Below are 22,410 nucleotides of genomic sequence, written 5' to 3'. Positions count from 1 at the left end.
AGTTCTGCCTCCCATAGAGATTGATATGTGGATAGCCTCCTCATGGAACATTCAGGATTTAGGGGGGCCTCAGTGCTTTCAGAGGCGAGCGTCCTCAGAGGAGAGCTTCACAGAGCTACAGTTGGGGGACCCATCGACATTCTTTTCCTCCAGGAGAACCACCTTTGCGTACTCGCTGTGGGAAGATTTTAACAAGCAGGAGCCACACTTTTTGGTCTCCCTCTTTTGACCCCTCGGGGACACAAGGAGTAGTTTGTATTTTTGTCAGCGCGATCAACTCTTGCCGGCAGTGATAGGCTCAGGTGTCGTAGTCTCTGGGCGAGCGCAGTGGGTTACCATTATGATTGGAGAGGACTGCGTGGGCTTCCTCAATGTTTATGTGCAAACGCCACAGCAGGTAGAGCCATCTTCTCGAGCATAGTCCGTCAGGCCCTTCCTCAAGTTGACTTTTGGTGCCATAGTCTCTAGGTGAGCGTAGTGGGTTACCATTATGATTGGAGAGGATTGCGTGGGCTTCCTCAATGTTTATGTCTGAACGCCGTAGCAGGTAGAGCCATCTTCTGGAGCACAGTTCGTCAAGCCCTTCCTCAGGCTGACTTTTGGTGCATGGGTGGAGACTTTAACATGATCGGGTCAGCAGAGGACAGACTCGGAGGAGGCACGACTATAGTCTCAGGTGCAGAGTACTCTGCATATCCTGTCACCCAAGGGACAGGACACTTGGCATCTCCCAGAGTTTGGGTGCAGCCCCAGGAGCCTGTGTTTCTCGCGGTCCGATAGGAGCAGCACCGGCCCCAACCTCTCTTGACTTGACAGGTTCTATGTGGATGAGTGGGCCTGCGGTCGCAGGCCATGATCGGCATCTTGGCAGCACCACTTTTTTTTATATCATGCTCTGGATATTCTCTCCTTAGAGGACCCCTGGAGGCAAGAGAGGCTTGCGAGCACTAGGATTCCGGACAGCCTCACACAGGACACGTGTTTTAGCCCTAGGATTCCTGACAGCCTCACACAGGACATGCATGTGAGCACTAGGATTCGGGATAGCCTCATAGAGTAGATATAGGTTGGATTGGATTTTATCTCAGGCTCTGCCGCGTGCACCTTGCATGTGAGCTTGGGTGAGATTAGCCGATTTTCGCAGGAGGCAGCACAGAGCAGATTAGAGGGATTTTGTGAGCAGGAGGAGGGGTCTTGCTTCTCTCCAGCAGCTTCACGAGAGTTCCCCCGATATCCCGTGGATTGAGATACGAAGATCAAAGCCATTGAGGAGAGGAGGGTAGAGTACAGGTACCATGCCAGAGCTTCCTTTTGGACCCAGGCCAGTGATAAGAGTCACGGGGGACTTCTTTGAGATTGCAGGCCCCATAGGTGGAGAGATGGTATTCGCAGGTTGCGTGGCCAGGATGGAGCTATTGTTTCTGACACCCCCCTCCCCCCCATGTGAGAGCCATCGCCATTGATTTTTTTCGATCCCTCCTCACGGGCGCCCCACTATTCCCACAGGTGATGGATGTGCACGAGAGGGTTTGGCGGAACATGAGAGAGGTGGTTCCCTTGCTCTAGGTCCTCCTTATTGACTCCCTTCATAGTAGAGGAGCCGGTGGAGGCATTGATGGCTCTCCCTAGGGGCAAATGCCAGGGGACGGAAGGGCTTCCAATTTCCTTCTTTCTTCGCCACTGGGATCTCACGGAAGGCGGCCTTCAAGCAGCCTTCAATGAGATTATGATGAGAGGTGCCATGCCAGTGATGCTTTTAGAGGGTTTGATACACTTGATTGCTAAGGAGGGTGGTGACAGATTGGAGATCCGGCAGTGGAGACCCATCACCCTTCTTGGGACCGCCTATAAGATATTGGCCAAGGTCATTAGCTGGCGACTTCAGCCTTTCCTCCCTGATTGATCCATGACACTCAGACAAGTTTTGTTCAGGATTGGAGCATTTTGGACAACATCTTTACCTTCTGGGAGGCGATAGCTTTGGCTAGGATGGGACAACAGGATTCATAGTACTCCTAGACTTTGAGAAAGCTTATGATACGGTTGATTGGAGCTTTTTGGAGGCACAATGCACTGGATGGGGTTCCCAATGGAGTGGATCCATGGTGTTTCAGGACTTTACTCAGCCTCCCACAGTCAGGTTCTCATTTAGGGAGTCTGAGGCGATAGATTCCCCCTTTTAATTTGGGGTTAGGGAACCCTGAGGATTAGTGCAGCATGCTGTGATTACTTGGGTTAAGGTTTATAAGTGTTATCCCATGGGCCATAAGTTATAGCTAATTTTGAGTCAAAGGCTATTTATAGGTTGATTGAGGCTATATAAGTGGGCGAGCTTATTGTCTGGAGGACTGTATTGTTTTGCATCCTACTGGTGTGGTCGGACGGCAGGAGTCTTGTGCCTAGGCCTGGACACGGTCAACAGAAGCTGTAGCCCAAGGGCTTGGGGTTGGTCCATGGATTTAGACCTATGGTTGGGAGGTGAGCTAGCATGTACCCCTTCTATTTGGTACTAATCTTGTTGTTTGTGTTAGGGAGATCTTTGGGGATCTTACAATTATGGTGCACATTATTGGCTGCAGAATACTACCTAGTAACACCAAGAAGAAAGAGATTAAAGTGCCTGGGTGCCTCTAATGTGGTCCCAGCCCTTAGCAAGTCTTCCTTTTACAGCACTATGCCCAAAATAGGAAATGAGGGATTTTAGTGTAGTGGGTCAAGTTCTGATGGCCTGATGTATGCCCAATCATGCGATCTGCATCCATGCACATGCTATCCTCATGTCCTGCTCTATCGCCCTATCATTTCTATTCATATGTGCCACATCATGTGTGCAAGATAACCCAAAATAACTGCTACTCACTAGCCATTTTTAACCGATGACCACAAGTGTATACACATCAACCCACATCATAGGGATGATGTTCATGACTTGTGCATCATACATGCATGTTTCCCACGTGTCCACATGTCCTGTGATTATGATAATGCATCTGATAGCTGAAAACAGGTTTAAGAAAATTGAGATGCAGATGGGTCATTTGATGTGTAACCCATCAACTAACATGGATGATTTTAAGTAGTCTCTTTGATCTATCACCTGATCTGTCACACCGTCAGATCACATTCAAAAGTGGCTCCAAAGTTGACACTTATTTTCTCAACAAGACAAACAGAGGCTGCCAAATTTTCCAAGATGTTTTTCCTTTGAGGACACTTCTATTTTTTTGTTGGAGTCCCTGAAAGTTTTCTTGACCCGTCCTGGTATATCAACTATTTCTATAACTGGATTTTGTTCCATGTTTAAAAAAGTGCTAGTCTGCCATTTAAGTTTGATGAAATGTGATCCAATATAGGCAAGGTGTGATATGTGAGACAGTATTCTTGAGTTAGTTCATAGTATCAAGATGGGTCTTGTCAGGAATTAGGAATTGAACTGCTCATTGGATCTTGCTTTACTTTCTTGCACAATGATCTCATTTTACTTCAATTTTGGTGTTGGATTAATGTATCAAAGATGTAAGAGTCTGTTTGCGGTCATTGTTTGAACTGAAACAGGATGGGGGGACTCACAATTGTACAAAAAGGGAACACAGATCACATCAGTGATGGGGTCTCAGGTTTAACTCCTGACTTTCTTACCTTTCTTAAAAAACTGCTTGCTGATTTTCTCTTTGCATTATGGTTTGATGCCTAAAACGCGCCTATTTAATTCACATTCTTTGATTCTGGAGCTGTGGTCACAGCTTTTTCGTCGGATTTTTTTGGGTCTCCTCGCCGCTGTGGAGGCCAAGGAGATGTTCTCTCTGGAAGGTGCTTGCAAGATACTGTCTTTTTAGGACCCTACTATACTGATTTTTTTTACATGCGTGAGTGCTCAAATGTTTGGTATTGTTCCTATTATTGCAGCATTGGAGTATTTATGGCCTGGGCTCGTGATTTCTACGAAAAAAGTGGAAGCAGTGTTGCAAAAATGATTGTTGAGGAAAGGTTTGTCTAGATCACATTCTGATCTTTGTAGTTTGAACTACTAGCTTCTACAGCGAATTGCTTGCTTGCTTGTAGGCTATCGAAGAATCCAGCAGTAGTTGCTGCTGTAGCTGGATCTCTTTTACTTCGAAAGGCTGCCTCAGAAGCATTCATTCAGAAGAAGCGCAGCATGGTTACTACCGATATCATAGAAGTTCTTGGCAACAGGTGAGGGATTTTTTGCCAGCAGCCATACGTTCTATATTTCTCAGTGTTCACTGTGGTCATGACATAAACACTTATACTGAAAAAATGGTATGAAGGGAAAAGAGAAGATGGGGATTGGGATGGGATGCAGACGTGTGCCCAAGAGTTCATTATAGGTAGAATCCTTGTGGGGACATTTGTGATGATCTTTTAGGCCAAAAAGGCCTATTTTTTGGTGACCTTTAAGAGGACCGTTGTCCTCTTACAACAATAAAGGATCCATAAGCATTGGCCAGGTAAAGGCGTTTGCTATGATGCCGAAGTTAAATCACAGAATCTTCATGGGGTTGGGCTCTTCAAGGAAAAATTTGTCAATGGCTTAATGCCGGGCATAATGTTTGGAATAGCAAAATTGGATATTTTGTCCATAGAAGAGCTGTTGTAATACATTCCGGTTTTGCTCTCAACAGGCTGTAAGAAGTACGAAGGCTGGAGGGTATCGTGAAAGCAGCGAAGGCCATACGTGCTGCAAGACAGATTGGCTTTGTAGAAAAGCAGCAATGTCGATATACCCCCGAGGCCTTGTTGGCATAATGGAGGTTATGGGTTGGAGTCTCTTTTGGGGCCTTGTGTCGGTTGTGTGCACTCTACTGCTACTGCTTGGCTGATGAGTTTTAATTGGCCCCTCGCTGGCTGGTGATGATATATATATATATATATATATTTTTGGGGGAGGGTTTCGAGGGGTATTTATAGGAGCCTCTAACCCTAATAAAGGGGTTTGCTAAGGTTTGAAACCATAGAGCATCAAACCATGAAGGATTAAGTTTGTTTGTGTGTGTGTTTGTGTGTGTTGCTTGTAAGACCCACGACAAGCATAGCATTAGACACAAAGGTAAAAGAGAAAAGTTGTATTAGATACAATTTAGAGATACATTTTCAAAAACAATGTGAAACTTGGTACCTCAACCATAGCAATAGAAGTATAAAACCATCCAAAATGAGGGAATAGAATCCATTGAAAAAAGTGTGCAAAGGAAGTTTAGTTCTTCAAAGTTCGAAGACACCAATAAGATGAGAAGCTAGTAAGAGCTGGAGCTCCCTGTTTGTGCACGCCCCCCCCCCCCCCCCCCCACCCTTCCCGTTCATCACCCTCTGCCCAAGTCCCCCCCCTGCGTCCATTTCTCCTCGCTGTGCTCTCTTTCCTCAGGCCCCTCCACGGCCCCCCCTGCTGGGTCTCCCAGCAGCTGGCCACCCCCCCCTTCCCTTGTCATACCCCCACCCCCCGCATGCTCCATCTCTGCCTCTTCCTCATGATCTTCGTGCCGCCCCATCTCCGCCTATGCAAGCCCTAGGGTCAGTTAGATACGATTGTGAAGTATGACTTGCAGTGCATGGCCCATTGGGACACTACCTAGCCACACCCCGAGGGTGCCCTCACGCCAAACAGTCTCGATGGGCCATTCAGACTTGATGATCGTATCTCATGAAACTGAGCCTAGGGCCTGCTTATATAGATCTCCAGCCAAAAACTTTAGAGCCTAGGCCTAGTAACAGCTAGTAACCCTATTATTGACTTATAAATATAGCCTCCTGTTATAATCCCTAGCCCATGTGGGTTCTCTTGATCCTGAGTTAACTTGTGGACGTGACACTTGACGGCTCCCAGTTTGTGTAGTGGGTAGAGCTTTCGGGACTATCGGGGTAGTGTTTTGTATGTCACCAGATGAGCTACTTTGCACGGGCTTGTCCATGTCAGAGTTCGGGCAAGGGCCAGCCACTAAGAGCCTTAGACGGTGGAGTCCTGAGGGCTCTACCTGATCGTGACAACCTCATCCTCAGTAGCCACCTCGCACCCCTACAACCTCTCCTCAAGAGCCACCCCTGGCGGGTGAAGAGCCCTGCCAAGCCCCACAAGAGCCCAATGGGCAAGTGTGGTGGACCTTGGGGGTTTAAGGACTCCTTTTGATGGATCACCTAATACACATGCATAAACAAGGTTAGTACAAATAACATAGAAGGATGCAGGCATGCTCACCACCCAATTGTAGGTCACATCTGCAACCACCCCCGAGTTAGGGGCTAAGGTTCCACTTCCACAGGCCAAGCCAGCTAGCCTTGTTTTATGGCATCCCATCACACCAGAGCCTGTCCTAAGGGGCCCTCAGTAAGATTGCCTGTGATCCGCTGTGTCCATGGTAGGAGTATGACTACTCTGATCCAGGTTCAGACCAATAATAGTCCATAACAATAATAATCCATGGCCTCACCTGTACAGTGATAACTGTTGCCATAAATAAACATCCAGTCATAAATAGCGAGTTCACATGGATTTATTAATAATTAACCTTAGCCACGTGTATCCGCTTGCTATTCCCCTAATCTCTGGGTCCCCTAATCTTTCCAGATTAAGCCATAATCCCAAGGATTATTGTTAGGTACGTAACAATCCTCCCTTCTTCAAAGATTTCCACTCTTGGAAAGAAGTGAAGGAGAACCTAGATACCACAAAAATTGTCTTTGAAATCAGGTTCATGCCTGTCTAAGCAATTCACATAGCTGTGTATATGAGAATCAGCTCAACTGGAGCTGTTGTTCCAATAGACTATCATCTTGGAAACAAGACAAAAACCAGAACCTACTTAGGTTCTTGAATGTCACGTGCACACTCATCAGGTGTACAAGTGGCATGGCATCATCAGGCATATAATCAGGATATTCATTCAGGCATATATTAGTATGAGCATCATATGGGGGTGTTTTATCACCAACATTAGCACTCTAGTCATCATGAGCATTGTAAGACATTCATGTGCATCAGCTGACAGCCTATTTGCTCAGCCGACAGCATTTATTACCAACCGACTGGCATTTTATGGCATTTATGGCCAGTCGTGAGCATTTAGGGCTGGCCGACTGCAGCAAGGCTGGCCGACCTGCATCAGTACCCCCCATTCAGTCCATCATCTCAGTTCAGATCATGAGCGTTTTCAGTCCATCAACGCATCCCAATTCAACGCATAGTTCATTCCAGTTCAGTTCAGCCAACGCATCCATCTCCTTAGCGTTTCCTGCCCAGGCAACAGGAGAGCATCTGCGTTTTCATCATCAGATCAGCATTGCATCAGTTCCAAAGCTATCCCTTCAGCGTTTCCTTCCAGGAGACGAGGGAAAGACAGTGGGACAGCAGTTCATTCAGTATATCAGCATATTCAGCATATAGACACAATATTCAGCATATAGTTCATCATTCCTATCTCCTACATAGAGGGAAGCCGGCATCGAAGGGTGGACCTCAGCATTGGAGCAAGGAACAGTCCTCAGCATCAGCATTCAGCCTATCCATGTCATCCCGAGAAGGATATCCATCTAGGACAGCATCATAGATCTATTCAGATCTCATTGTAACCCATTCATCTAATATAGCTGCATTGCATTGCATTGACACTATCTGTCTATTTCTTAAGCATCATTAAGTGCAGTTTAGTTAGCCTAAGGTTGTGTTTACGATGGTCAAATCCCTCACATGTCACATTGGTAACAGAGTGTTATAGGGTAACCAGACTTAGATCATTTTCATTCCATCTCATTGAGTCAGACATCATGTTAATCGCTTCCGCACAGTTAAACCCAGTTCTCAAAATCTTGCAGGCCACCCTTAGGGATTTTACCTTAGGTATGCATTAGTAACCCATCCATCTGCATTCTTGCATAGCATATAGGGTTGCACATGGCTTGCATAGCAGTCAGTCTTGCATCTGCAAGGCATACATGTTTGCCCATGAATTCTCTGGGGAAGAATGACATCCATCATCAAAGGAGTACATAAGTTTTGGGCTTCAAGTGGCAGCAGCAAGGGGTTCTCTTCCATAGAAGAAGACGGAAGTTTGCTCCAACATCGCCTCAGGAGGTTCAGAGCTTCAGGAACGACGGAGATGGTAGGTGAAAGGTTTCCATAGACAGGTCAGGGGTGACTCAGGTATTTCCAAGCAGTTTTAGCAGCATTTGCCATTCAGTTCCCACAGTAGACAAAGTCTTTGGCTCAAAGGATTTCACTCCTACAGACGACCTCAGTTCCGACAGAAGAAGTCAGAAGGGGGCAGTGGTTCGGTGGAGGAGGATCACCAGAGGAATCGAAAGGTTGCCAAGTATACCACCCAGCAACAGTTTAGCAGAGGGGAATGTCACGTGCACACCCATCAGGTGTACAAGTGGCATGGCATCATCAGGCATATAATTAGGATATTCATTCAGGCATATATCAGTATGAGCATCATATCGGGGTGTTTTATCACCAACATTAGCACTCTAGTCACATGAGCATTGTAAGACATTCATGTGCATCAGCTGACAGCCTATTTGCTCAGCCGACAGCATTTATTACCAATCGACTGGCATTTTATGGCATTTATGGCTAGTCGTGAGCATTCTGGACTGACCGACTGCAGCAAGGCTGGCCGACCTGCATCAGTACCCACATATAAATAGAAGCGCATCCCCCCATTCAGTCCATCATCTCAGTTCAGATCATCAGCGTTTTCAGTCCATCAACGCATCCCAATTCAACGCATAGTTCATTCCAGTTCAGTTCAGCCAACGCATCCATCTCCTCTGCGTTTCCTGCCCAGGCAACAAGAGAGCATCTGCGTTTTCATCATCAGATCAGCATTGCATCGGTTCCAAAGCTATCCCTTCAGCGTTTCCTTCCAGGAGACAAGGGAAAGACAGTGGGACAGCAGTTCATTCAGTATATCAGCATATTCAGCTTATAGGCAGCATATTCAGCATATAGTTCATCATTCCTATCTCCTACATAGAGGGAAGCCGGCATCGAAGGGTGGACCTCAGCATTGGAGCCAGGAACAGTCCTCAGCATCAGCATTCAGCCTATCCATGTCATCCCGAGAAGGATATCCATCTAGGACAGCATCATAGATCTATTTAGATCTCATTGTAACCCATTCATCTAATATAGCTGTATTGCATTGCATTGACACTATCTGTCTATTTCTTAAGCATCATTAAGTGTAGTTTAGTTAGCCTAAGGTTGTGTTTACGACGGTCAAATCCCTCACATGTCACATTGAAGGCAGTCATCCAACTCCTCATGGAATCGAAAACCTCAAATCGCCGAGACAACTATTTGCTAGTTGCAACATAATACCCATCCTTTTCAAGATTTGGTAATTCCTCGTACCTAGGGGATTCCATACCTTCCTCTTAGAGAATTTCAAAACTATCAGGCACCATAGACTATGTCTCCTTCAAGCTATCAAAGTCTCAGGGAATATGGGTTTTCAACTACTACCAAACATATTCTAGCTATTGCTAGAACATATGCTCAATAAGGATCTCCTAATCTTGTGCCAGATTAAGCCCTAATCCCAAGGAGGAGCGTTAGATACGTAACAGGGGGCAAGTGTGGTCACCGTTGCCGTGGTGTAAGCGACACTCATATGAACATGACACCCGAATAATGATTCCGACAGTCAAACATTATGAGCATTTATCTTGGATCCCCTTGGGGATTCGGCAGGGAATCTCCTTGAGCGGGGAGGTGGGAACATCGGCCGTTTCCTAGGCTGCAGCTAGCCTCTCCCCCCCACCCCCCCCCCCTCCCAATAAAAAATAAAAAACCCAAACAGCAGAGTGGCAGCCAACTGCCGACAGCCCTTGATTCTTTACAACCCCAAATCAAATCTTGGCAGCAGTTCTTGAATGCGGTTGAGAAGACAGTCATCTGTTCCGTGCCGGTCTCTGTCCTCTCCCCGGAGTTAGAGGGTGCATGGGACACCTAGTGGACTGCGTGTCCAACAAGTATCTCTTGTTGGACACTATTTCCTTAGTGCGCCACTCAAGGTGTGCATTGTCCTCCATGACTCTTGCTTTTTCCTCAGTGATGTGAGTGTGGTGGTGATCTTTTTCTTTCCTTTGAGTGTTGTTCCCGAGTGGGAGTGAGACATCTCCTCAGTGGATAGCACCCTCATGAGCTAGGCCATGAGTTTCTCACACTCCTTGCAGATCTCTAGATTTCGGAGGCCATTGAGCAAGCTTGGCTCACAGCGTGGATGGAACTCGAGGCCTTTGAGGTGGTGGTTCCAGAGGTCGCCTTGTTCATCTCCTTCCACCTGAGTTTTGCCACGTAGAGAGATTTTCAGGTACATTGTGACGCTTCATAATTTCGTATAAATATTTTTCGTAAATTGATATTGTAGAAAGTGTGTAGAATGCTTTGTTAGGACATCTAACGTGTTTTGACAAAATTTTGTGTTGCAGACAAGTGTTAACCCAATTCTAGGATTAACAAGAGTTACCGCCATTATCTTACATCAAGGAGTCACGGTAGATACACCAAAGGTTCATACATTCAAGATATGAAGCAATAGTGTCCTAAACTACAACTTGGACGGGCGCCCGTAATGGTGTGACGGAGTATTTATGGCAATTCCCGCTTCAAGAGCGTGTGGTAGCAAGATAGGATGAAGTCCTAAGTAATGTACTTCATGGATATATTGTGAGAGTAGTCATTGTAATAGCATTAGGCCTCGGGTGATGAGCCTACTAAAGTACCCGGCCGGCCACAGTTTAAGTGAGTGTGAATACTTATGGCCATGTATATAAGTGAATTTCTCTCATTATATAACATACTCTCCCATTGTGCAATTGAGTCTTGTTCTTGCTAATTCTCTTGCTAATCTCTCTCTAATGCATGCTAGTGAGTGTGTGTGAGTGAAGTGAGGTGAGAGGAGAGATGAAGACCGTAGTGCGATGGTGTGACAACGCTCGCGGGAGACGCGGTGGAATTGCTTCTCAAGGAGTTGTAGAGCTTGGAGACCTCAAGGGTTACGAGCTCAGCCATTGGAAAGATCCTCACGATAGTTGCTGTTCACTAGGTAATCTCTTTTTGGATGTGTTTCAAGAAGGGTTAGGGTGAGCCATAACATTTTTGGCGTCGTTGTCGGGGAGCCATCCCTTGGCTTTTTCCATCGTTTTGTCTCTAATCTACTCATAACCCATTGCCCATTATCTTGATTAATGGTTTTCCATGAAAAAGATGTAGATTTGATGGTGATTTGTGAGATTTGGTGTCTAATAGCTCTCTTTTTTGTTTTTGAAAAGAATATTTTTTGCTCAATTTTTAGATTAATTTGTTATTTTGGTTGTTATTTTTGTAGTTTTTCATGTACTTAGGGCTTACACATAGTTTGTATTAGGCTTAGTTTGCATCCATTGCATCAAACAATGCAATAGAATGCAATTAGAGTGGCTATATTGAGCACAATAAGATCATTTGAAGGCTATTCCAATCAAACATGCATTTTGTGCACTGTTAATCATTTTTTTTACATAACTCATTAAGGCTAATGAGCATTCAATGAGTAGATGCTCATGAGTTGTCAAAATTGTCCATTTTGGGAGTCATTTATGAAGGGTGTAAGGGGTGTGTCATTAAAAGGTTGACTTTTTTAATTCTCACTTACCTTTTTGAAAAAATATCCATACCCCTTTCATTTTAAATTCAAAACATATTTCTCTCAAAAAGGAGAATTCGTATTTCTCACTAGACTTTTAAAAAAAAAATCAGGCCGTAAAAAAAAATTTCAGCCATGGAAAAAAATCCGGCCATGAAAAGTCAAGCCGTGAAAAGGCAAACGTGATTTTTTTAAAAAAAAATTTGAATTTAATATTCCGTGAAGTCCGGTTCATGGTGTGAATCATTTTCTACAATTTCACGGAACTAGAATTCACGTGCTTAAAAAAAAATCAAATTTAATATTTCTTGAAGTCCGGTTCACGGCTTGAACCATTTTCTGCAATTTCATGGAACTAGAGTTTACGCGTCAAAAAATAAATAAATAAATAAAATTCATAAAACTCGTGAAGTCCACCGACGTGAAAAAGAAACTGGCGGCTTTTTAAAAAAAAAGGACTCTAGAAAACACCCTTGTTTGGAGGCGCGTATCTCCTAAACCGTATACTTGATGAAGGCGCTCTAGAGCTCATCTGAAAGCTGACATCGTGCTCTTCGACTTTGGACTTAGTCGTCCGAAGTCAAAATCGATCGTTTTGGCCTCCGATCAGCAGGCTCAAAATTCGACTTGGAAATCAAGGCAAAAAACAGAAAAATCGCAAAAAACAACGTGAAAACGAGGATGAGCTATATTTGGGCTACTTTTTGAGAGTCTAAATAACAAAATTACGAACGACTCAGGAAAACAAAGTTGTAGTACTCCAAAAATACTACAACTCTCTCATACATAATTTTTCAAAATTCATGTTGGAACACCCTAAAAAATGTGCTGCGAAACAGGGAAAAAATTCTCGAAATTTTTTTTCGTCTTGAGACGGTGATTGAAAATAGGTTTCAGGACCTCCTCGTTCATCTGAAAAGTTCTTAGCATACGGTTTTTCCGGAAAAATATATCTAAGGTCATTCACGTGCGTATAGCGCCTAAGCTAATTAGGGCAAACGGACATCTGTTTGATCCAACGAAGAGTACGCTAATCCTCTTGAGGGTGTAACGGACTGTGGGTGATAGAGAGATTGCTAGGGATCACACAAAGACTAAATCCAATGGCTAATATCTTCGACCTATTGAGATCTATGCCGCAAATTCACCTCCCAATGCCATTGGCCATGCCTATAACAAGCGTGTCATCATGTTTTACACTCCCTATCACTTCGATCCCATCGAGCTTTGGTATCTATAAGTACCAATCCTTTCTTGGATGCTCACATCTTGGACATACTGACTAGTCTAGGAAGGGGGGTGACCCAAGGATTCACTGAGTCTCTTCCAACAAGAGCACTCACATCCGGCCTCAGTGACTGATACAGAAATACGGCTGTACAAATTTTCAAAATTATGGGCAAATATGACGGAATAACAGACCCTGTTCAATTCATTCAAATGTTTGAACATAGATGTGGAGCCTTTGGAAATCCCAACTTCCCCACTAAGGTACATACGTTGAACTTATGCTTAGAGAAAAAAGCTAGTTGATGGTTCATCGCATTGATGCTGGCGATCAAGACCAACTTCAAAACCTTGAAATCAGCCTTAATACATGGCTTTTCTAGACAAGGTGATCGGTGGAGTGCAGTAACAGAACTCTATTCAATTGAGCGTCAACCAAATGAATCCATTAGAGATTTTATCCTTAGGATAAAACTCTTGGACTCACGTTGTGAGTCATGGGAAAAATTAAACGATGTTCAATTGAAGAGATGTTTCATGATGGGCTTGAAGAATAACAGCTTACATAACTTGATCATTGTATCCAATCCGGAAACATTCGATCAATGTTGCAAAGAAGCAATACGTTTAGATGACAACATGCTAGAAGATAATCATGCTAGGAGGTGTTCCTCATTTAAACCAAGTGAAGCAATGACAAAAGAAAGATCGATCTCGAAATTGACATTCCCAGAATTTTATGCAGCCTTGCTTAAAACCTTACAGCCAATATCTGTAAGAGAGGATGAAAACCTTCAAAACCAGACATCCTTAATGTCTCTAAAAGTGAGGAATGAAATGCCTTGTGTTGATGAGTACAATTACTACGACCATCCCAATCCTCATTGTGCATACAAGGTACCTGTTTTTCTATACTGCATATATTGTAAAAACTTTGACCATGATACTAAAAAGTATTCCGCTTCATCCACAATGGACTCAAAACCTCCATCTTCCGTGCACCAAACAGAAACAGTCCAAGGGGTAGAAACTGCTCAGGAAGCAGTTAATCGAACACTTCAGTGTTTCTATTGTTGTGGACCTCACAAGGTGGCAGACTGCACAGTTTGGAATACTTCCATGTCCATAGTCACTAACACCTTGCGACCAATGTGTGAATGATGTGGCATCGATCACATGTTTCAAGATTGCCCAAGACGAGTTGCTTTAATGCAACTTGTCTCACAAAATACAACTCACAAAACCTTCTAAAACCAAGAAAAACAAAGGACAACAAACTATCAAAACCAGGGTCGAATTAAAAGACAGGGAAAAGGAGTCTGTAGAGGACATAAACCCAAAAAGGGACATAAACACGAAAGAGCCAAAAGCTATACATGATGCAGAAGCATTCACCTCAAAGACTACCTCACAAACCTCGACACCCATACATGTGACACAGGATACAAAAACCCAAAAGAAAATTCGATGTCGTCGCATGGATAAACATAATAAAAAACTGACAAACCAAAGAAAGTTAGAAAATGAAACAAGTTCTAGTGTATCACTAAGTGAGGATGAAACAAGTTCTTACTCTGCGCTCAATGCACTACATAGACCAATCAAGAAGCTAGAATCCACCCAATCATCCCAAATGGATAATAACGATCACATGATATATGCGGAACGCAAAAAGCAAGCTCAGGAGAGCATGCTTAGCTTGGTTGAATGTCTTAAAGGGTCCCCGGTTGTGTCACCGGTTGTGATTGAGCCTCATAATGCTAATCCTAAAATAGCAACCAAAATACAAAGCATAGATGAGTACCGCTTCCTCTTTCAAGAGGAAGACATACTCTCTACAGAAGAGTCATTTGGAACAGATTGTACGAACTATACGCTTGAAAAAGCACGTGAGGAATTCGATAACTCCCTTACAAGATTACAACAGTCTCTCAAAACCTTACTCGGAGGAATGCTCTCCTCTCATGATAAAGACAGCATCACATCAACATTTGCACCTTTAAGGGCTTAACCTGAGTTATACCAAGACATAAAGAACTCCATAAAACAGGACTGTGAGGATTCACAAGTTTCCAAACAGACCTCGTTAAAAATTGTCAGAGGGCCAAGTGTGCTAGTGTACGCATTGGGTACTCTTGAAAAAGCTGAAAGCCAAAATGAGGATGAAAGTGAATGGGAGTATGAAGCAGAAACGAGATCTGAAGCTGAAACAAAAACCGAAACACCCATGGTTTCTTTGGAAGATTCTATCATGGTATGGTTGGATTTTCCTATAGGCAATGATGTTAAGCGCAAACGCGCATTGATTAGCCCTCGAGCTAGTCATAACATTGTGACAATAGACACTTGGGTGTCATTGGGACAACCTAAACTCATCCCTACAAGCAATAGTCTTGCAAGAGGAGCCAATGGACAAAGCATTGAAGTTCCAGGTTACTTTAGATACACTACTCAAACAATCGATAGCGATATGGATTTTTCATTCCATGTTACCCTAGATTTCCTCGAGTATAATGTCGTCCTTGGTGGAACTTTGATAAGTGAACGTTGTATTCACTAGATGAATCCATGTAAATAGTCACCTTGAACACTCCTGCAGGCAATGTACAATTGCTATCATGGGAGGAAGAAACCTTGCAGGAGATGAACTTCCAACATATCTTACTGAAAAGATCTCTAAGATTCTGGTTGGATTGAAAATTGCAAATAAAATCACCACAGCTCAAGCACAACTTTATCCAACACGAGAACACAATCTCATGACCCTCGAGTTATGGGATTTGTTAGGTCAACCAACACTCGCGGCACATCCTGAAAGAATGAACTTTACAGACTTGAATATGCCATGTTTGGGGTACTTTGAACATACAATGTATATTAAAACTAACCCCCTTACTTGCAAGCTTTTTGTGGTTGATATGTGTTGGAAGCAGATTTGATCTTTTGGCATAAATGGACTATTGCTGTCCAAGCACCACTGTGCTTTGCTAGCGATGAGTCATCACGATAGTCAATGACAAAAAATTGACAATACCATACTGCAAGGAAGAGGATCCAACTTTAATGGATATCTATGATGCTGAACGCAAAAGGATACAGGCCTCTTTTCACAAAAGCCCCTCTACACACAGACCTACCATCTGCGTCAACGACCGACTCCGATAAAGCATTACTCCTTCAACCCCATCCTCACCTACGAAGTTCGATGCCAAAACTGCACAATCAATAGCTACTCTTGAAGAAGTTCCTAGAGACAAACCATCTATCTCTAACAAGGAAATCAAAGGAAAGACCCCGAAGCCTATGCATCTTCATCGATAAACCTCACCAAAGGAGACAACTACACGCTCAAAGATCTCGTCATCGACAGCCACTCCACAAGAGACTCTAACCTCATCATCATCAACGATGTCCATGAGTCTCAAACTTACACACTTAGCGTCAACCAAAGTCAAGGAGGGTTCCAAGCCTTCCACATTAACCCAAAAGAAAACTCCACTAAGACTACCACAATCACGATATCTTAATAATATCAAAATGTGGGTGGAGAAGCAACTACTTATAGCGCAAGGCTACTATGAAGATGCCAATCAAATTTGGGTGCCTCGACAGTCAAACCCTCTTCCTCAACGCAACACTCAGAGGCCACAGGAAAAAAAAGTACTCCACAACAAAGTCTACAAAAGCCTATACGAGTTCCTCAAAAATTTTCACCAAGTCATCAAGTGTGGGTACCAAAAACACTGTTGCACGCACAAGGGTACTACAAAAGAAATACAAAAGCTTGGGTCCCCAAGCGCATCACACAGTCCCCTAAGCTTACACAAAAAAGAAAGCCTTAGCACCAAGCACATCGGCCACCAGTTTACAAGGTTCATCAAAGATGGGTGCTTGTGCCTGTGCTTCAATAACAAGGATACTATGATGGTAATTCCATCATATGGTTGCCAAAATCGAACAATGTGAAAAAACCTCACCACCGACTTCAACCCCAACAACTTCACCTAAAGTTCGACAAGAATGGAGGCCCAAGCAGCGACAAGCAAATCACTCAACAACTCTTGTGCATTCAGCACCAACACAAGAGCTTGTGTGTTCAACCAAACAACCAGCAGTCTTCCCTACTATCTCGACAACATTTGAGCAACAAATTCAAGAATCAATACCCACGTCTGCAACGGAGACTTATGAGCGCATCAAGAATAAAATAACAATGCTCTTGTCACCCCTCTGGAAGTGTGAAATGAGTGCACAAGAACTTGTTGCTCGCAAGTCAGGACCTAGTTGTCCCATAAAATCAATATAAAATTAAAAATAATAATTTAAAAAAAACCCATCGAGGTAAAAACTTGCAACTTCAGTCAAAACCTGTAGTCTCACGAGTTCAAGTTTCTCATGAATTATAGTCTCACGGATTAAGAACCTGCACTTGCACGATTTAAGCCTTATCACGGATTAAGCCATATCAGGTATTACCACAAATCAACGATCTTCAATAGCCATTATAGATTTGTTAAGCTTATTGCTTACTATTCTTCTGGCTGAATTAATGTAGTAGATGCTCGACACATTTGCTTGGTTGTCCCAGCTCGGCATTACCTTGGCGATTTTCGGTAAATCAGGAGGACTCCCCCACTCTAGCTTTTGTCTTAAGGCTGGCTTCAACTCAGTGCAACACTTTTGGAGGGAAACAAACCACCCCCCACCCCCCCGCCCCCCCCCCCCCCCCCCCCCCACACACACACACACACACACAAAATAAAGAAGTGCGTGAAGATAACTCATTGGCTTTGATGATCGCAAATGGCACATTGACCCCTTCCTTTTTGAGATTGCAGATGACCCCTTGTGGCGTTTGTGGCTTTGTCGCTTTCAGAGCGGGGCTGGCAAGTGAGACTAGAGGGACCCCACCATTCCCCTGGAGTTTCCACACACCGCTTCTTGCATTCAATGGTTCTGTCCAGGACCTCTCTCCCTTGTTTTTGGCGTTGACTTTGGAGAGCTTCCACCTTTGGAAGGTTACCGCCTTCCTTAGACTTCTAGCTCACAAGAACTGTGTAGTGGGCACGTGGTTAGCCATTGCAGGCTGCCCAGCCACTCGCAACCATTGTGGCGCCCTCCAGGAGACGTAGCACTACTGCCTAAATGGGTAGCAGGTATGATTCTTCATTTGTTCAACTAAGAGGCGAGTTCATTCCGGTGATCACCCCGAGTCGATTCCTTGGGCCATGGAGGTGGGATGATCTCTGCCTTACAAGGACTGCAGAGGCCTTGCACTGCCCTCACATTTCGGATTTTGGCCATCCCCACCTCTTTGATCTGGGTGCTTCCTTGGACACCAGGGGCTTATGTGAGCCAGCAATGGGAGCTTATCAGGAGCATCGCCGCTGGCACTTTCGGTGGACCGGATGCGGTGAGACTATTGATGGTTTTGTCACCCCACCTGTGGAGACTGACTGCTCCATTTGGACGGACCTCATACATCCCTTCTGCTGCTCCCCACTGGTGGGTCTAGGACCTCTATCCCTTGTTCCTCATGGATTTTTGGCATTGGCTTTGGGAGAGCTTTCACTTTTGGAAGCTTACTCCCATCCCTAGGCTTCTAGCTCACAAGAACCTTGCAGCGGGCACGCAGTTAGCCATTGCAGGCTGCTCAGCCACTCGCAGCCATTGTCGTGCCCTCCATGATACGTAGCGCCACTGCCTTTGGGATTTCCTAAATGGGTAGGAGGTATGTTGGAGAATTTTTCTTTTGTTCACCTCCGAGTCCAATTCACTCCAGTACATCACCTGGGGTTTGCTCAGGCCACGGAGGTCTCCTATACGAGGACAGCAGAGGCCTTGCATATTTTCGGATTTTGGCAATTTCCACCCTTTTGATCCAGGGTCTCCTTGGACACTAGAGGCTCATGTGAGCCAACAGTGGGAGCTTATCAGCATCATCGCTACCAGGACATTTGGCCAGATGGGGTGAGACTATTGATGCTTTTACACCCCCACCAGTGGAGACCGTTTGCTCCATTATGACGGACCTCATTCATTCCCTCTGCAAGCGTAGGGAGCACCTCACCGGTGACTTGGACCAGATGCAGGGCAATGTAGCCTCCCTCCAATCTTTTGTTCTTGCTTGAGACTAGTACTTTATGTTGAGTAGATGTTTTCTTTTCCAACTAATAGTAGAAGCTTTTCTTAGGGGAAAAAACGTGGCCTAAGATTTACTTCTTTTTTTGATGACATAGTTGGGTTTGTGTTTTTTTAACAGTAGCCATACATGTTTCAGGATGACTTTTCATAGGCATTTGCTAGTGTTCGCTGGCGACGTGAAAATATGAGTTTTATGAAGCTTAATTTACATTTTGGGTAGGCTTTGCAGCCTTGGCAGTGGTACTAATTTCGTCTTTGAATGGTGTGCTGGCTGCAGCATGGAGGACCTATTCCCTGCCTGAAACAAAAGGCTGTGGTGGAAGGATTACTTATATAATCAAAAACTGAGGATATCCTTTTTTCCCTGGAGGAGAGAACCACCTTTTTGGAAGTTAAAAAGCTTTGCGTGTTCCCACCAGTAGACAGCAGGCTGGGGATAAAGTAATCACTGAAAATGGTTCATTGCAAACACTAAATACTTGGCAAACTCAAAAAATGTTTGATCTAGCAATGGGGGGTTTGGATTGCAACTACTATACTTATCTCGTGCAGGAGGTAGAAAAAGTAGACATAGTCCAATAACTTCTCTTTCCTACTTGTGTCATAGCAATGTTCTTTAGTGGTTTTGCATTTTCTCTTATATTTGCACTAAATGAAAGGTGGCATGGTTGGTTTACCACTTGAAATCACAATGAAACTACTCTATTTGGTGTCTTTAATTGGTCAGCATAAGCGTAGAGCTATGTAGGTAAGTGCATTGAATCTCATGCCATTTGCCTATGAAGAGGAATTTCTAGAGTAGATACTCTTGAGCTGCATCCCATGAGACACAAACAAACTCACAATTCAAGTGATAACCTGGTGCACCATTATGGAAGCAGATAGGATCACGTGTTCACACATTGGAGCTGCATCTCGTGTGATTCTTCCGATGTCTCTGCACAAAAATTAGCTCATATCTATAGCTCATTCTTTACGACACCTATAAATTATTACCGGGCCTTAAGAATCCCGAGGACAAACCACCCATATTAAACAGAAAAGCATTGAACAAGGAAGGTCAAGCACCCTATACAATTGTACACCCTACACAAAGGATCATGAACGACGTCAGTGGAGTTGCAAGTTGAAAGGGGTTAAACCCGTCCCTAAAAAATCCTCCTTGGACCTTTTAATACGATTTAGAGATCTTTGGGGAGAGAGAAAGAAAGAAAGAAAGAAAGATATATTAGCATCTATAAGAGGCCAAAGTGGCCTATGAGACAAAAGTACTAATACATCCAAAACTCAAGGAATATTAGCATCTGTAAGAGGCCAAAGTGGCCTATGAGACAAAAGTACCAATACATCCAAAACTCAAGGAAACTAAATGTCCCCAGTAGGAAATGAAAAGCATAAATTGAAAAACAACTAACTATAACATGTGGCCAAAGAGGAACCAGTAGACTGATACAACTGCCAGTCGTGCCAATATCGCTTGTAGCCTTTGATAATGTCTTCATTGGGGCCGCGGCCTAGCGGGTTGTGGATGCTGTGCTCTACATAGCTCTCTAGCTCTGTCTAGGGTGACTCCTCGAGGTGGTTGTGTGGGCCCAGTCGACTCATGGTCAATGTTGCGCAGGATTGCTCTTGTTTTGAAGAAGTCGGTAAGGGTGCGTCGGCCTGTCTCTCGGACATGTCCCCCTGTTTGGAGCGTAGGATGTGGTCTTGGTGTCTGCGCAACTTGAGGAGAAAAAGCCCAATGCAACGTTGGTCTGAGTAGTCTATCACTCTGGACAATGGCCCAAATCCATCTCGAAAGAGCCAATGAAAGAGCCCTCGGATCTTGTAGTACATTGGGCACTGACATATGGAGTGCTCCTCAGTCTCTCACTCCCGTTGATAGAGCTGGCAAATCCGATCCTCGGGGGCAAGGGAGATGGCTCCATATCGAGCGGTCTCCATCCTCAGTGGATGTGAAAATGTGCGGATCTGACATTTGACTCCATGAGAGAGGTGAATGTCCATGTATGTCGGGCAGACAACAAAACCATCAAGGGATAAGTGGAGAAGATGCTCTCAGTAGAAAGCCATCTTCGTCCCTAGTGGCTCAGCCGGTGTCATCCATGTGCATGCTATGTGTGGCTGGATGATATCCATCCTAATTATCTTGTTGAGCTCACTACGGCTCAACTCTAGGAAGGGGGAGTCCAGGCTATAGTGCAAAGGCGGAAGGTGGTCCATATGTATACCATGTAGCTGTAACCATGTGCTAGTTTGGGCATACGAGCACTTTGGGTCGCCCTCTGATGCGAGCTATCGAGCTATCTGGATGACTCTAGCACGAGTCTAGAGTATTTGTGCTTGGAGAGGCTCTATAGCCTATGTATGAAAGTGACCGTCTGGAAGAGGGTCTCGGCTACAATCGGTGGGCTCTCATCTCTGCATGGACTATCTCATGTGGTACTGATGATTTACTCTTGTTCATGCGGAAGATCATCATCACTAGTGGTCTCTCCATCTGCTCCCACCCATCATAAAACTCCCCTCCACTCGAGGCTAGCTGCGTTGCTGTAGATCCACTCCTCCACCTGTGATATAGACTCGGCCCCTAGGTGGGAGCATCGTACAAAAGCACTAGTGTAACCAACATGTCAAATAACCAGAGCTTTGTTCGAGGCTCATGAAACTGGATGTGTGCACACTGGCTCTCTAGGGCTCTGAGTTATCCTCTAGTCAATCTGTCCTTTGTCGCCCTCCTTGTGGTAAAGCACAGTCCAACAAAAGTGATCCCTAGGTAGACATATCTCCTGACTCTCTGTACTGTCTCCCCACCATAGTTGAGCTTAGGCAACTGGTCGGCCCACTGCTGAGAGTTGTTAAACACCATTACCTTGGTCTTCCCAAGGTTCACTGTAAGGTGGGCCCTTTGCAAAGGTTTCCCTGCCAGTTGGTCAGTGAATACTATAGTACCGATCTTGAAAGTGGGTGATCCTACGGTTCTCAGTAACTATAGGACCATCATGGTTGGCCACATGCTAGCCAAGCTCTATGGATCAGTACTAGAGCATGAGTTAAGCAAATGGGCAGAGACACATCAGCATCAGGCACATGGACAGGTGGGGTTCAGGAGGGGATACTCTACCTTGGATCACATCTTCACGCTTCAGGCCATCATCGAGGAGGGTAGAGCTCATGGGAGGAGAGTATATTGTTTCTTTGTGGATTTCTGCAAGGCCTTTGACAGTCACCCACGAGGGAGGCTGATGATGCAGAGGCTACAGGACATGGGGGTGCCCGTTGAGATGAGATGGGGAGTCTTAGCATTGTATGAATCAATCAGAGGCCGGGTCCAGGCTCCGGGAGGGATGTCAGAGGAGATCACCAGCACTATTGAGGTGAAGCAAGGTTGCCT

The 22,410-nt window shown here is 44.7% G+C and overlaps 1 protein-coding gene across 4 annotated transcripts in view; it reads left to right on the top strand.

The window, feature by feature from the left end:
- Positions 1-19,721, top strand: part of LOC147610072 (pfkB-like carbohydrate kinase family protein) — a 61,230-nt gene extending 41,509 nt beyond the window's left edge. For 2 of the 4 annotated variants that reach the window (XM_086786902.1, XM_086786905.1), the window contains 6 exons: positions 3,556-3,617; positions 3,744-3,810; positions 3,907-3,987; positions 4,063-4,194; positions 10,909-11,066; positions 19,294-19,721. In XM_086786902.1, the coding sequence (XP_086643028.1) occupies positions 3,556-3,617; positions 3,744-3,810; positions 3,907-3,987; positions 4,063-4,194; positions 10,909-11,066; positions 19,294-19,364 (571 nt within the window). In that variant the 3' untranslated portion in view covers positions 19,365-19,721. Of the gene's footprint in view, positions 1-3,555; positions 3,618-3,743; positions 3,811-3,906; positions 3,988-4,062; positions 4,195-10,449; positions 10,837-10,908; positions 11,067-19,293 lie in introns of those variants that run through there. The other 2 variants (XM_086786903.1, XM_086786904.1) reach the window with 2 other exon arrangements.
- Positions 19,722-22,410: the final 2,689 nt, after the last annotated feature.

This window comes from Cibotium barometz, chromosome 50 (genome assembly GCF_041138505.1).
Source record: "Cibotium barometz isolate CiBa-2024 chromosome 50, ASM4113850v1, whole genome shotgun sequence".
Taxonomy (NCBI): domain Eukaryota; kingdom Viridiplantae; phylum Streptophyta; class Polypodiopsida; order Cyatheales; family Cibotiaceae; genus Cibotium; species Cibotium barometz.
Note: the sequence above shows the minus strand (reverse complement) of the source record. Positions and strands in the feature narration are given on the sequence as shown.